Source organism: Octopus bimaculoides, chromosome 5 (assembly GCF_001194135.2).
Source record: "Octopus bimaculoides isolate UCB-OBI-ISO-001 chromosome 5, ASM119413v2, whole genome shotgun sequence".
Classification (NCBI taxonomy): Eukaryota; Metazoa; Mollusca; class Cephalopoda; order Octopoda; family Octopodidae; genus Octopus; species Octopus bimaculoides.
In genome coordinates, this window is record NC_068985.1 from 107939472 (window position 1) to 107956018 (window position 16547).

The window sequence follows — 16547 nt, forward strand, 5'->3', positions numbered from 1 at the left end:
TCTCTCTTTGCGTCTCTGCCTCCGTGCGTCTCTGCGTCTCTCTGTCTTTGTGCATCTCTTTCTGCGTCTCTCTTTCTCTCCATTTGTCTCTCTCCCTCTCTCTCTCTCCATTTGTCTCTCTCTCCCTCTCTCTCTCCATTTGTCTATGTGTCTCTCTCTCCGTTTGTGCGTCTCTCTCTGTACGTCTCTCTCTCTATATATGCCTATGTCTCCCTTTGTCTCTTTCTCTCTCTCTCTCTCTCTCTCTCTCTCTCTCTCTCTCTTTCCATTTGTTTATGTGTATCTCTCTCTCTCCATTTGTCTATGTGTCTCTCTCTTTCCGTTTCTTTGTCTCTCTTTCCGTTTCTTTGTCTCTCCCTTTCCGTTTCTCTGTTTCTTTTCGTTTCTCTGTCTCTCTATCCGTTTGTCTTTCTCTTTCTCTCTCCATTTGTCTTTTTCTCTCTTTATTTGTCTCTCTCTCTCTCTCTCTCTCTCTCATTGTTTTTTTCTGTATTTGCCTCTTTTTCTCTGTGTGTGTCTCTCTCTCTCTCTCTCACTGTTTGTCACTCTCTGTCTATCTCTCTCACTCACTCTATTTGCCTCTTTCTTTCTCTTTGTCTCTCTTCGTCTCTCTTTATAAACAGTTGGTCTCATCCATATTTTTTAACTGTTTGTGTCTGCTTAAATGAATGAAAGACTTCACTTCCCTCTCCCTCCTACTCTGCTGGTATTAGTAATCAGACTTATGGAAGGAGATCTGTCCAGTTAATCACTCAGTGAGCAGTTGAAACTGTTACTGGATCCCCCTCCCCACGACCCACCACCACTAAGTTTTCTCTTCTTTCTTGGACTGACATTTTCCAGTTGATTAATTGAGAATGGTGAAATCAGAAACTGAACCCAAAGACTGAACTGCTGTGACCCTTATTTCCTGTTCTCTCTGAAGACTAACATAGCACAGGCTAACCTCTCCTCCCACTTAGGTAGCTTGATCTAATGGAGGGTTCTGTAGGTGGTTACTAGTTCTGCTAGAAATAGCAACCAAATCTTATCTGCTTACCACCTTGAAAGAAAAAAATGGTATATGGAAAGAAGACAGTGGTTATGGCTAGGAAGCCCTTGATTACAGTTTCACATGGTCAGTGCTAGCCGAGGGTGAATAAATAACTTAATCTACCTGTTGTTTATGCATGCACTAATCAGAGGTGATCTAATCTGGTCTTTTTATTTCAGAACTGCCTAATTTTTCAGGTTTACTTACTCGTAATGATTAATTTCTCGATATTTATAGGAGAGAGGTAATGAAATTGTGTGACAATATTTTCTCAAGGACCTGATATTGTTAGTGTAATGACATGGTTTATGTCTTTCATTATTGGCTCACAAACTGTGTGTTTGGTTGTAAATGTGAGATCTCTATCTGCAGAGAAGCATGGTAAATATTTTATGCATAGCAGCTAGATGAACTAAGATGGTTTAGAATTGGTTTTCCTGGAAAGGATAAAATATTTATGCTGGATTTGAATTGCTAAGTCACGAGAGAGTAGTCTAACTGCATATACATTTAACTGTTTCATCTCAACCCCAACAGGAACGAAACATTGAACAATTTAACTAAAGACACAGTGCAGCTATTAAATCAAGATCGCTGAAAGCAAATTATACGAAAATAAATTGGCAGATATTCCATATGAGTACATACTGAGATAGCTATGTGGATGTAGTAGACTCATACATTGTATTTTACGTAACCAGTCACAGTATGGAAGAGGAAAATAGTTAAGTGGATTTATGTATCAAAAATAGTTCAGTATTTCTGTTAGAGGTCTGTTTGATCTGTGTGTCATAAATAGTTGTCTGGTAAACTGAAATTCTGGTTTCAGGTTCAGTTCCACTGCATGGAAATTTGGCGAAGTGGATTTGTTTGACAAGAAGTGTGTGTGTGTATTTGTGTGCGTTTTGTGTGTACCCTTGTCTAGACGTCACAAGACAGTTGTAAATGAGCATCGTCGTCATACAAGTGAGGTTGTTTCTTTCTAGTCTTCCATGAGAAATATTACTTTGCTTGGAAACTGAGAGATGGTGATAGGAGATCTACATCCACAAATTCCATCTGACCACGTGAGCATGGAAAAGTGGATGTTAAATGATGAGGCATCAAGTTAATATCTTGATTATTATCTCCCTGTTTAATAATCCAATTGAAGTTGTATATTATTTTGACAAGTACTGAGTCTGGAATGAGTTTATTAATATATTACCAGTATTATAAGGCATGAACCATAAATCTCACTAAAATCAATAAAGAGATTTGAAAATGTAGCAATCATGCATGTACATACACATATATCTACCACCTGTGTATTAGGAAATATTCTTCATTAATTTATATTCAAAAGGTCTTGAACACCATCCTACAAATGTATTGAATGTAAACAAACTTGTTTAATCAAAAAGCAGTTTATTAGAAATAATTGCGTACAAGAATGTGATTATAAAATTAACAAACATCTTTCTTTCCATTCAGTCTTTATCATTATAAAATATTTTTATAAAATATTTTTGACTAAAATCAATGAAAGGCATTCAGATGCAAACTTATCTTGATTTTTTGTTTCTTTTATCTACTTGGTCAGTTCTGTATATTCAAATTAATTTATTAAGATTGTAATATAATTCTTTGAGGGTTAAGTGGTACTCATCAAAGGTTATATATAGCTATGTATGTCCACACACAAGCTTGCAACACCAACCTGGAACCACCATCTTGTTCAGAATATCGACCGACAGGAAGTTGTCTTGAGACATATATCCACACGAATATCTTCTGTCAGTCACTTACTGAATCTTGAATGTCTTGCTTCTCTGAGCATCATCATAAGATTACAAGATTATCCACCATCTTTTCAATAACAACCTTGACTACCTTTTTCAATTTGATATTTCTACCATCCATGGATGTAATCATAACAACAAAAAATAGTGCAATACCTAAGACTTTCAGACACAGGACACTGCACCCTTCAAAAATTCCATTCTTTCCAACAAAAAATCACCAACACCACCCCTGACATGCTTATGTACCCTTTCCACTTTATAGCTCTTTGACTGTTCACTTTTTGACTTTTATTCTGGGTTGTTCCACTAACAAGTCTACAGAAGAAGACACCTGCCCAAGGTTTCACACAGTGGAACTGAACCTGAAATCATGTCATTGGGAAGTAAACTTCTTTACCACACAGCTATACTTATTGATGAAATAACTTTAACCCTTTAGCATTCAGATGACTCTGTCAAGTATAATGCTTATTTATTCACATTGTTTTGAATCAACCATGTGTTGTCTTGCAGCTTCAAGATTTTGATAATATGATTGTTTACTTTTAAAATGATGTTGGGTAAGTGTGAGAAGCTGGATCTGGATAATTTGAACATAAAACGGGTAGAACGGGTGGGCTGGATATATGGCTGGTTTAAAATGCTAAAGGGTTAATGTTTATTTCCACAGCTTCGAAGTTGGTGGAAGCAGTAGGCTGATGGGGGGAAGACTGGCACAGGCAGTAACACACCATCATGTCAGATAAGAAGCTATGATGTGGGACAACTGTTTGAACACTAAAATATGAATCTATGTTATGCTAAATTGATGCAACACAGCATGAATCACTGCAGTAAAAATACCAGTGCAAAATTACAAAATAACATCTGAATTTACTTTCCCCTTTTATACAATACCTTTTGGCTTAGATTATATTCTTAGATACCAATATTTCTATCTGAAGTAGCTGTATTTAGTTGTTGGCATCCACCTGTTTGCTTCTATTAACGTAGCTCGCATGTCATTCTGAATACCAACCAAACAGTAAACCTCTGACTTGATGCTTTAAAATTAGAACTTACTGCATCTAAACATATCACCGTAATTATGTAGGTTGAGTGTTTTGACATCCAATCTTGTAACTGATGTAATAATCTATTGCTTAAAATCTTTATTGGTCTGTCTCTACCATCACTAATATCTTTAACCACCGCTGACACATGTTACATTGTATTTTCACACAGGCATTGTTGTGTGGTTGAGAAGTTCACTTCCAACCACATTGTTTCAGGTTTGGTCCCATTGTGTGGCCCTTGGGCAAATATCTTTTACTGTAGCCCTGGGCCAACCTAAACCACATAAGTAGATTTGGTAGATGGATACTGAAAGAAGCCCTTTGAGTGTGCATGTGTGGGCTTGTGTGTTATGAAGACAATGAACACAACTGAATATTGATATACAAGTGGGAACGAGTTTTAACAAATGTATTAGTTTGATGCTTAAAAAAAAAAGAAAGTAGTTTTAACATTTCAGACATTATCCCTTTATTAGAAAATGAATGAGAAAAGGTGATTGGAGACAAAAAAAAAAAAAAAGTGGATTAAAGAGGGCAGGCTGGAATGTGGTTCTGTGGCAGTCCTGCAAGGATGAATATTTCACTGACCTTGTGGAAGTAGTTGAAAAATCTTTAATGGTTTATTCTGTCCAAGGTAAACTAATTAATTTTTCTGTTAATCATGTGGTGCCATTTGCTGATCTTTATTATTCTTTTATTTCAGGGGACTTTCAAAATATGTATGCCTTCTGGAGATCGGGAAATTTATCTTCAGGCTGCTGGAGAGGAAGAAAGGAATCAATGGGCACATGCTATTGGTGCAGTGATTCGCTCTCTCAGTACGATAAAACAGGTTTGTCTATTGCATTCACTTTCTACATACTAATGGCTCTTTATTAGTTACTGGGACTCCAGAATGGTTGTGCTGCCATGTAGCAAGCAATAAAATCTGTTTTAATCTCTGTAAAATAGCTTTTAATAACAACACTACCTCCACCCTCACCACCACCACTTTTATTATCCTTTCAAAATAGCAGTAACAATACTAATACAACCACTAATAGCAGCAGTATTAACACTACACCATCATCATCATCATCATTTAATGTCTGTTTTCCATGCTGGCATGGGTTGGAGGGTTTGACAGGATCTAATGAGCTGCAGGACTGCATCAAGCCTCAGTGTCTGGTTTGGCATGGTTTCTATTACTGGATGCCCTTCCTGACACCAACCACTTTACAGTGTGTGCTGGGTGCTATTTTTGTGCCACTGGCACTCGTGAGGTCACCAAGTAACCATCATATGCTTTAACAGTTTACTGCCAACCAAAATGATGTGACTGTGCTATATCTTGACTGCTAATTTTTACCAAGAGTTCTTTTACTATCCATGACAATATCATATGTTGTTTAAATAGTATATCTAGAAGCACATTATCAAATGTGTCCTTTTAACACAGTAAAGAAATTTGGCCATCACCACCATCTCTGTCTTTTCAGCTACTCTTTCAATCCTTACATCATACAAGGTAGCCATGTATCTCCTCTATGGGAAGACACCTGTGCTTGTCGCACTATCATACTGTCGCTTCTCAACACCTGGCATAAAGCCACCTTCCCCACTCACAAATACACCCTCCCTCCAACTCACTCACTAATGTTACTACAATGTTTACTATGCTGTGTATTGGTGAGAACCTAGTGCTGTGTGATACAGGAGACAGTAACCACTTTTTCCATAACTCATCTTCCTAATACATCCTTCCACCTGTGTTCATCTCTCACTTTATATCCCTCCCTTCTATCTCTCACCTTTTTTGTACTCTTGTAAACCTAACTAGCTACTCACCCTGTTCAGTCTGCTGTACCACTTATTCACTTATACTCACCTCCCTGTAACTTGAGGGTATGCCCTGACACATTTTCACTACTATCCTCTTTATGTCTCCTCTCCTCTTACTTTTTCCAACTGGATAGCCATGTATCTCCTCTACAGCACGACACCTGTTTCATTCCTCTAGCATACTTTAACCTCTCATCTCCTGGCACAAAGCTGCCTCCCTCGATACTACTCACATTCTCAGTTGAGGGGTCTCGTGAGTTACTTGGTGATCTTGCCAGTGTTGTTGCCATGTAAAAAGCAACCAGTACATTCTGTTAAGTGGTTGGCGTTAGGAAAACATTCACCTGTAGAAATCATGCCAGAGCAGACAGTGGACTTTGCTTCAGTCCTCTGGCTTGCCACATCCTGTTCCTGACATCACCATTCAATGGTGATGGTGATAATGAAGAATGTCCGGATGAAGCTTGGGTAAACTGAGATGAAATTGTGCCGATTGAAAGTTATATTTGCTACTTCTTCTGAAGTAATGGTTGTGTCGTTGGTGTTTGTAGCTGTAACTGAGAGATGTTTATGTTGATACACTGTTCTCTTTCTGCAGGTGTCATGTCACAGAAAAGTGCCGTTCCAACACTTTCGAGTTTATGCAAATGTTAGGTGAGTGGCAACTTTTATATATTATTTTGTTTGTTTCTGGCATTGCATCTCTGATCCCCTCCACTTTTCCTTCATTCTTCCTACAAGACTGTTTGACCCTTTCTAACCCCAAGGAAAGACCTTCAAAGTTTTCTTCTTGGGCCCAATGATGCTATAATTGATATCTGCAGTAAAGGATGATTAAGAAAATGCCACAGTACCTACTGCCCTGAAAAGGCTCTTGGGCTGCAATCAGTAGAAAAAGAACTTCAAAGGCCAGTTAAAGATTCCCCAAGTTTCTTAGCATTTACTGTGTACTGAAGACTATTGCTTAACATTCTTAGTAGAAGTAGAGTTACTGAAGATCAAAATGATGTATACTGGTGCAAAAAAAAAAAAAATGCTAGATCATTATACCTGATTCCTCAAGTAGCACAGATTGTAAAGTATCATATTGTTCCATTCTGAGTTCATATCCAGTCAAAATTCACTTCACTTTTCACTCTTAATAATCATTCAATAATTTTTTGTTGGCCAATCTATTACAGTTTTTTAAAGTTATAACATGAAGAGGAATAAGAAGTTAGGAGCATTCTCATGATATTTGTAGCTCTCTCACTTCCCCAAACAGGTGAAACTTGTTCACTGACATTTTACTTGAAGTTTACTTGAAGGTTAAGTAGAAGTTCCTGTTATAATAGCTGCAGTTTAAAACAAGTATTAATAGCAGTATGTCTGGAGATGAACGGTAGAGCAAATCGAAGTTTGAATAACTCTTCTATATGTTAATCTCTCTCTCTCTCTCTCTCTGCTTGATTGCACCTCGTTTCTTTTCTGCTACTGCACCATATGTACCTTTTCGATTTTCTGTAGATTTAGCCCTACTAAGAATGCTAAGCAATAGTCTTCAGCACATTATTATTTTTTTTTCTGATTACTGTCCAAAATGCTTCTCAGGTGTTGTATTTTCTGATCATCCTTTATTGCATGTATAGATTATAGCAACACCATAAGGTCCAAGGAAAAAAAATTATGGATGTTTTTCCATGAGGCCAGGTTTAATGGTGACCTTTCTCTGAGCTATATTGCTGTAGCACTATTTCCAGAGTTGTTGATAATGGAGAAAGATTAGTGTGTGGAAACTTTATTTAGATTGATTCCCAGTGTTTTGAGTTCAATTCCTTTGAAGTAGAAGCTCTCAGTTATCCTCTAAAAAGAAGTGCAATAAACCAAGGGGTCTTCTGTGAGAAATAGTCTTGTGGTGTATAAAATCATTACAGATTTTTTTTTTTTAAAGCTAGTAGTAAGTTGTATTATACATGTTCAGATATTTGCATACACTTGCAAACTGTTTTATCATTATTATATGTCCCTTTTGCCATGCTGGCAAGAGCTGTACAATTTGACAGGAACCAGTGAGCTAGAGGTCTGCACTGATCACTGAACTCCATTGTGTAACTTGACATGGTTTCTACAGCTGGATGTCCTTAATTTCAACCACTTTACTGTGTGTACTGGGTGCTTTTTTTCTTTTTTTTTTTTGTAAGATAGTTGTTAGGTTGGGTAAAGTGGCTTGCTGTAGCTTATCCATTGATTTGGAGTTACAATGCAATAAAACCATGTTGTTAAGAACCAAGAAGCTGAGACTTTGAAGAGGACGGGTTATGTGTGAAGTGGTACCATTGATATCTTTTTTAAATCCTTTGAATGTATACCATATTTACATGTGTATAAGTTGCACTATGTTATGCTTAATTTTAACTGAAAAAAACTGAGGAGTGACTTATATACAGGGCAAAGTTGATGTCAAGTTTGAATATGAAGGAAGGAAATTTTGTATTAAGATTTAACACTAAATTAGGGATGCAACTTATGATTCATGAGTAAATATGATATGTGGAGTGAAATAGTTCCAATTGAGACTTGAAACCACAGTGTCAGCTCTTTAAGCAACTTAAAGTGAGAATAATGTAAGCATCTGGTTGGAGTTTTGAAATATTTTAGAATTACTAGCAGTAGCAGCAGTTCTGTGATGTGATTGCTTTGGTGAACTGTACCAGCATATGGTTCCCATTAACAGCTCTGTAGATTGGGTTAACAAGGTGACTGACCTTTTTAACCAGTTTACAGTTATACTGTTGGCGCAGCCAGTTGTGACATGCATTTCAGGACTACACACTTCACAGAACTAGTATTTATTTTTAGTTTCTATATTGTTCAGTGGATGAAAGATTATAAATGCTGGATAGTGTTCTGCAACTTTCAGTAATAACTTTTCCACAGAAGTTCTACTACCAATTTCCTGTCATTTAAGTGAATTAAAACACATGGAATAGTATCTTCTTTAAAAATAATGACATGTCACATTTGATTTAAAATCATAAACTATGATTTGCTAACACCATATATTTATCTGTATGTGCGTATACATACACTCATACTTTTTTAATAATTGGAAGAAGTTAGAATGATTCAAGGACTGAGAGTTTCATGCCTTGGAACTTACCAATGCACAAACTCTCGGTCCTTTAATCACTCTGTAACTTCTGCTGTTTATTATTAAAATACATGTTTTCAATTTTATTTTCGTGTTTGCATCACCGAACCTATATATATATATATATATATATATATATATATATATATATATATATATATATATATATATATATATATATATATATATATACCCTGAATTGTGGTACAATATGGACAGATTTCTGAATACGGATGAACTTTTTTGTAAATATAACAATTTAATGAATAAGCATATTACTATGGATTATACCAAGTGGACTTTCCCTTTTTCTCTCTCCTTTTCTTCTTTGTGATTTCTCCTTTGTGATGTAATCTTGGGACGGAATATATTTGCAGCTGAAGATAGCTTTAAACCCTTCTGTATATCAATTATATACTCATATAATGATGCAACGACTGTTTGTGTATAAAGCTTGAAACGTGTGCCGCGGAATCCTTTGTGTTTTGTTTTCATTTTATGTTTTAATATATTCTTTCACCTCGGCCACTATCTGGCATATACCTCTAAAATTTGCAATATATATATATGTATGTATGTATGTATATACTTATTGAATTTATTTACTGATACTGTTGTACATAGGGTAATGTGTTTGAAAGTTGTGGTTTCTTTGGTTTGTTTGTTGCCAAACAACACATATTTTAGGGCTGTTGATACTACTGGATTGAATGGTACTGCCCAGGTGTTGAAACCATAATGATATCCATGAGGCAGCTGATGATGGAGGTATGTTAGATTGTTGGTATGGCTGTTTTTGTATATGCGGAATAGTATTATAACACATCCTTTTGATATATATATAAATGCATACCCTTCAAACAGAAGGAATTTAATATTCCTCTCCCCTTCACTATTATACTACATTATTCTCTAGCTTATTGTGTTCCCTTTTATTACAATAAAATATTTAGTGTGACATTATTTCCAACTTCTGCATTTTCTTTTTCTCTTGACTCCAGTGAAATAATTGGTACAATCCAAGAGCCTGGTGCTGGGGTTGAACTTGGCATGCACTTACGAGGTGGAGTTGTGTATAGAAACTGTTTCCAAGGTAAGAAGAATTAGCTTGTACCATCTTAAATCATTTTGTGTGTGTATGTGTTTGCAGAGATGGCTTGTGCCATCATGTGAGAGTGTGGAGAAATAGCTTTTTTAGTTTTAGTTTTTATTGTTTTGAGAAGGCTAGACTGGACTGGTCAAGTGGATAGTGATACTGAATCTTTGAGCTGAGGGTCAACTTTGCTGGTTTCAGAAAAATATCATCATTGCATTAGCATCTGCTTTTCTATGCATGCATGAGTTGGACAAAATATTGTTGAGGTGGATTTTCTACAACCAGATGCCCTTCACACCTCCAATCCTTGTTTCTAAGTAAGGTAATATTTCCCCAGACCAGGCATGTTTTCATGGAAGATTGGAAATGGGCACCACTTGCTTGAGAGTGATGTTTTTTTATCACTATCACATGATGACAAGGCAAGGAGACAGTCACACACACACATACATGACGGGTTTCTTTCAGCTTTCATCTGCCAAATCCATTCACAAGGCTTTGATTGCCCTGGGCTACAGTGGAAGATGCCTTTCCCTCAGTTCCATATGATGGGAGTGAACTCTGAAACCATATGTTTGGGAAGCCTACTTCTTATCACACAGCTGGATAAATGTCTTGCACCACTTTGTCATGCTTTGATTTTGAGTTTGGACCCTTCCAAGGCTGACATTGGATTGTTTTCTTCCTGAGATCATTCTCACAGCTAGCCAATGTATGAAACTATCTGTATATTCCTTATGTGTTTGTTCAATTTACCACGTTTAAATTGAACTCGCAGTGTCCTTTTCCTTAGCATCTCTTATTGTTTATTTTCGCTGCAGGTTGTGATTTAGTCAACTGGCTGCTAAGGTGGTCAGTTGTTCGAAACCGAGAGGATGGTGCTGCCATGGCCCAGACTCTGTTGAAGCTGGGCCATCTGCAGGAGATTGAACTCAATGATGGTTCTGCTATTGCTGGTGAAAGGTTTAAAGATGGTGAGAGTCTGTACAGATTTGTAAGTGTTCAATAATTATTTTTACCATTCTTTCATAAAACTGACTTGTCGTTGGAATTTTGATAAAATAGTCTAAGTCAGTACTAGTTGAATAATTCACTGGTGAAATAACATGTCTGTCTGTTAGTCAACATATACTCTGTGGTATGTCTTTTTTAGCCCATGTGTGATAATCTCCTGGTTGAAAGGAATCTAACAATATCCTGCTTGGTTGAATTAATTTGAAGTGGAGGCGCAATGGCCCAGTGGTTAGGGCAGCGGACTCGCGGTCATAGGATCGCGGTTTCGATTCCCAGACCCGGCGTTGTGAGTGTTTATTGAGTGAAAACACCTAAAGCTCCACGAGGCTCTGGCAGGGGATGGTGGCGAACCCTGCTGTACTCTTCCACCACAACTTTCTCTCACTCTTACTTCCTGTTTCTGTTGTGCCTGTAATTCAAAGGGTCACACTGTGTCACGCTGAATCTCCCCGAGAACTACGTTAAGAGTACACGTATCTGTGGAGTGCTCAGCCATTTACACGTTAATTTCACGAGCACGCTGTTCCATTGATCGGATCAACTGGAACCCTCGACGTCATAAGCGACGGAGTGCCAACAACAACAACAAATTAATTTGAAAGATTGGGCTGGTTGCTCTTGACTGGTTTAGAATGTGAAGTATGATCCTCAACTAGATAGACAAAGTTAAAGCTTATTCTGAGTTCTAAATTTGTGAATTGCACCTAATTACTTAGACAACCACTTACATGCTTACAGGTCTACTTGACTGGGGTCTACCCTAAACATATGAATGTGTTATTAGAAAGAGGATTAGCTGAGTGGTTGAGAATTAGCTTCCCAACCACATGGTTTTGGGTTCAGTCCCACTGAGTGGCACCTTTCTGAATGGCACACCTAACAAAAATTACCTTGAAATTTTTTTGAAGTGTGGCACGCCTAATGATGAGTTACATCTCATGCAGCCCTCTTCTTGAGAAAGGTTGCCTGAACCTGTTCTACTCAGTAAGTGTTGCAGTTTAGGTATGCTTGTAGTAATGTTAGTATATCCTTTAAATTGCTATTAATGGCCAACTGTGAGAAACTCCTCCATAACTATAAAACCCTTCAGAAATTTATCCCATTTCAATGCATCTCTATTGAATAATCACTAAATTTCCAGTTTGTGCTTATGGTAAATTTTTTTACAGTAATAGAGTACTTAGTAGCACTAATCCAAAGACGATTGAAGGTAGGGATTGGATTGGTTCAATTATATCCTCGTTATCACTCCTTTCTTTTTGTAAAGCAGACCTAGAGTAGAGATGGCATGGCATTGATGAGGCTGTGAATAGTAAGAGAAGGACTCTGCCAAGCCTAGCCAATTGATTAACAACAATAAAAAGTGAAATAGAACCAGTGTGTTTATTATTGGCATAATGACCTTCTTGAGGTACAAAGCGTTTCAACATGAGTTTATGAGTTGATGTTTCTTTCAGTGGAGCTGGAGTTATGTGAATAAATCTAAACTCACTGTAGTAAAATATTCTGTGCACTGTTGGGGATAGCATATTCCTGGATTTATGTGCTGCTCTGTTATTGTTTACTGACACTAATGTTTTATTTTATTATATTTTTTTTTCCTTATCTAAATATATGTCCTGATCCTTGAAACAGTTTTACAGTTGATATTGTTTTATGGGCAGTTCCTTTTCCTTCTAGTGAAAGGAAATGTCACCAATTTTACTGTTTATAACACTCTTCGAGCGAGATCGTTCCAGTGCCGCCGAACTGACTCCTGTGCAGGTGGCACGTAAAATACACCATTTTGAGCGTGGCCGTTGCCAGTACCACCTGACTGGCCTTCGTGCCGGTGGCATGTAAAAGCACCCACTACACTCTCAGAGTGGTTGGCTTTAGGAAGGGCATCCAGCTGTAGAAACTCTGCCAAATCAGATTGGAGCCTGGTGTAGCCATCTGGTTCACCAGTCCTCAGTCAAATCGTCCAATCCATGCTAGCATGGAAAGTGGACGTTAAACGATGATGATGATGATTGTCCAAAACGATGCTAGTGACATCTTCAAATTTCTGTTCTATTGTAGACTTCTCTGAATATGGGGGCCAAACGTGATAGTTACTCAGACAACACAGACAGTGATTCCAGCAGCTCAGAAGAGGAAGATGAGGACGAAGCAGAAAGCCAGAAAAGATCTCCAAAGAAGGGGAAAGTGATAAAAGAAAGTTTCTTATTAAGAAAGGTATGTACCCTATGTTGGTTCTTGCTACAGTCTTGGTGTAGTTATTGTTGATTACTGGTCATTGGTGTGGCTCCAGCTGGTTGTTGAGTGAACAGTAAGGCGGCGAGCTGGCAGAAACGTTAGCACGCCGGGCGAAATGCTTAGCGGCATTTTGTCTGCCGTTACGTTCTGAGTTCAAATTCCGCCGAGGTAGACTTTGCCTTTCATCCTTTCGGGGTCGGTAAATTAAGTACCAGTTGTGCACTGGGGTCGATGTAATCGACTTAATCGCTTTGTCTGTCCTTGTTTGTCCCCTCTATGTTTAGCCCCTTGTGGGCAATAAAGAAATAAGTAACTATGTTGAAGTAGTTGTATGCTGTCAACTTAATGTGACAGTCCCCTAAAGGGGAATAATACTACTGTTGGTTAGACCTAAGAAGCTGCACTAGGTCTAACCAACAGTAGTATTATTCCCTTCAGGGGGCTGTCACATTAAGTTGACAGCATACAACTACTTCATTGTATCACTACTGCATAAATCTCTGAGAGATTTAGAAATATATTATTTCTAGTAACTATGTTGTTGTCCATAATAGACTGCTTTTGAGTGTAGAATGGCTTGTGAGGGCTGCAAAAGCTAATGTACAAAGATGCAGCAAGTAAAGTGAGGAGGGTCAACAACAATTTCAGTGATAAATTTGATGTGAGGTTAGGAGTTCCAGGTTAAATTCAGTTCTTAGTCTCTTATTCATCACAACCCTACATACCATCACTGAAGAGATGAAGACAGGCTGTCCATGGGAACTCTCATATGCTGATGATCTAACTCTCTTAGCTGAATCTATAGGGGAATTAAACAGAACCCTAGTATCTTCAGGAAAATGGTCTCACTAAATGTGCATGAAAGGAGTGAATATAAATTTGAGTACAAACTGCATATGCTGTACTCAATGTAAGCTGTGGACACAGAGCAGGTATAGTGGAATAATAGACAAGCTAACAGAGAAAGTAAGCTTCATTTGTAGCAGATGCACTGGAGCTGTAAGTACAATGAACGCAACAGATGATGATTGTCTTAAATGTCTGGCTGACTCACTACTAGTCAATAACTTTTGTTACCTACATTTAATAAGGAAGGAAGGTTTGTTCTGAAAGTATAGGAACCAAGTTGTAAAAGTGCAGGAGTGGCTGTGTGGTAAGTAGCTCGCTTACCAACCACATGGTTCCGGGTTCAGTCCCACTGCATGGAAACTTGGGCAAGTGTCTTCTACTATAGCCTTGGGCTGACCAAAGCCTTGTGAGTGGATTTGGTAGATGGAAACTGAAAGAAGCCCGTCGTATATATATATATATATATGTATGTGTGTGTATATGTTTTTGTGTTTGTCCCCCCAACATCGCTTGACAACCGATGGTGGTGTATTTACATCCCTGTAACTTAGCGGTTCGGCAAAAGAGACCGATAGAATAAGTACTAGGCTTCCAAAGAATAAGTCCTAGGGTTGATTTGCTTGACTAAAAGGTGGTGCTCCAGCATGGCCGCAGTCAAATGACTGAAACAAGTAAAAGAGTAAAGAGTGGGAGCTTCTACCACTTTTGGTAACGAAAGCCTTTTCCTTCACAATGAAGGACAGATTACATGATATTTGTATTAAAATTGCAATGCTGCATGCTAGTGGGACATGGTCCTTGAATGCAGAGGACTTAAAACTGGGAAGAAATGAAGCTAGTATATACTACTGGACATTTAACATAAGTGTCAGCATATGACAAAGTACAAATGCTTCAAGTGAAAAACTGGGCATCAGAATTAATCAGATGTAGTGTGCAAGAAATCCTACTGGTATGGACCTGTGATATTTATAGATGAGGACAGCTGTATAAAGAAGTGCTGGATACTCAATCAGGATCACAGACAAGGCCAAGAATGTGATGTGACATACAAACAAGATATTGTCTACCATGAAGTACTGTGAGGAAGACCACTGTGCCAGCTACCATCACCACCACACCAGCCAGCTAGCTCCTTCATTACACATCCAAATTACACCTTCAAGACCGGAGAACAAGTTTGGGGGGTTGGGGCTGCTGGATCTCTCTCACAGCGGCCTCCTCCCACACCATACCAGCAAACCACCACCTCCATAGTCTGCAGCAGTGACCGCAACTCAGTCTAATAGTGTTCGACCCCCAGCACAAGATACTTCGCTGCCCCCCAATTCAATATAGTCAGTTACAACAACACTCAAGCTGGTTAGCAGGAGAGGAAAACTCATGGAGTGAGTGAACTCAATGACTACAGGTGGTACCAGTTAAGAACAAAAGGCATCAATGCTCAAAACTCCTGGACTACAGGTGGTACCAGTTAAAAAAAAAACCTCAGTGCTCACACCTCCTGGGGATGCGGAAGTCAGCTTTGTGCAATGTGCATGTATATGAACTGTTGAATTTCAAAAATATCAAATTATATTGTATAAATATTTATGATTATTAGTAATATAACAAAAATGATTCCAAACTCAAATATGGTCACTATTTAAAGATGCTTACATTTTTAGTATTTTGTATAATTTCCCAGGGTCCTGCATATACATAATTATTCGATAGTTATTAAGTGAAGTCTCTGTTTACGGATGCTTATATTTTTTATGTTTTCTATGAAGCTTTCATGGGTCCAGCTAATAAATTATTATTATTGAATGAGAGAGGAGTGCATGCCATCAAAGTGACAAATATACTTTTCTACTCTAGGCACAAGGCCCAAAATTTGGGGGGAGGGAACCAGTCGATTAGATCGATCCCAGTATGCAACTGGTATTTAATTTATTGACTCCGGAAGGATGAAAGGCAAATTTGACCTCACTGGAATTTGAACTCAGAATGTAAAGACAGATGAAATACCGCTAAGCATTTTGCCCTGTGTGCTAACGTTTTTGCCAGCTTGCCACCTTAAACTGGGGTACAAATATACGAAACCCAATATACCCATCATGACTACCCATCTGATAAGGGTATACCAGCACATGCATCACAACTATATTTCCAGGTGATACACGAAGGAGTCATACCCTATGACTGGTGTAGCAGCATCATAGTCAACTGCTACAAAGGTAAAGGGGACGCTTTAGATACAAATAATTACAGAGGCATCAAGCTGTTAGATCAGGTTATGAAAGTTACAGAGAGGGTCATAGCCCAACTAATTAGGGAGCGAATCAATTTAGATGAGATGCAGTTTGGGTTCGTGCCAGGTAAAAGCACTACTGATGCCTTATTTCTAGTGAGACAGTTGCAAGAGAAATACCTAGCTAAGGATAAACCTCTGTACCTGGCTTTCGTTGACATGGAGAAAGCCTTTGACAGGGTCCCCCGATCCCTTATCTGGTGGTCAATGAGGAAACTTGGGATAGAAGAATGG

The 16547-nt window shown here is 38.2% G+C and overlaps 1 protein-coding gene across 1 annotated transcript in view; it reads left to right on the forward strand.

Annotated features, from left to right (window-relative positions):
* The window catches only part of LOC106871066 (pleckstrin), a 113895-nt gene that overhangs the window by 86082 nt on the left and 11266 nt on the right, over positions 1-16547 (forward strand). The window contains exons 3-7 of the mRNA XM_014917335.2: positions 4576-4704; positions 6292-6347; positions 9825-9916; positions 10741-10913; positions 12995-13150. Coding sequence (XP_014772821.1) covers positions 4576-4704; positions 6292-6347; positions 9825-9916; positions 10741-10913; positions 12995-13150 — 606 coding nt within the window. The remainder of the gene's footprint in view (positions 1-4575; positions 4705-6291; positions 6348-9824; positions 9917-10740; positions 10914-12994; positions 13151-16547) is intronic.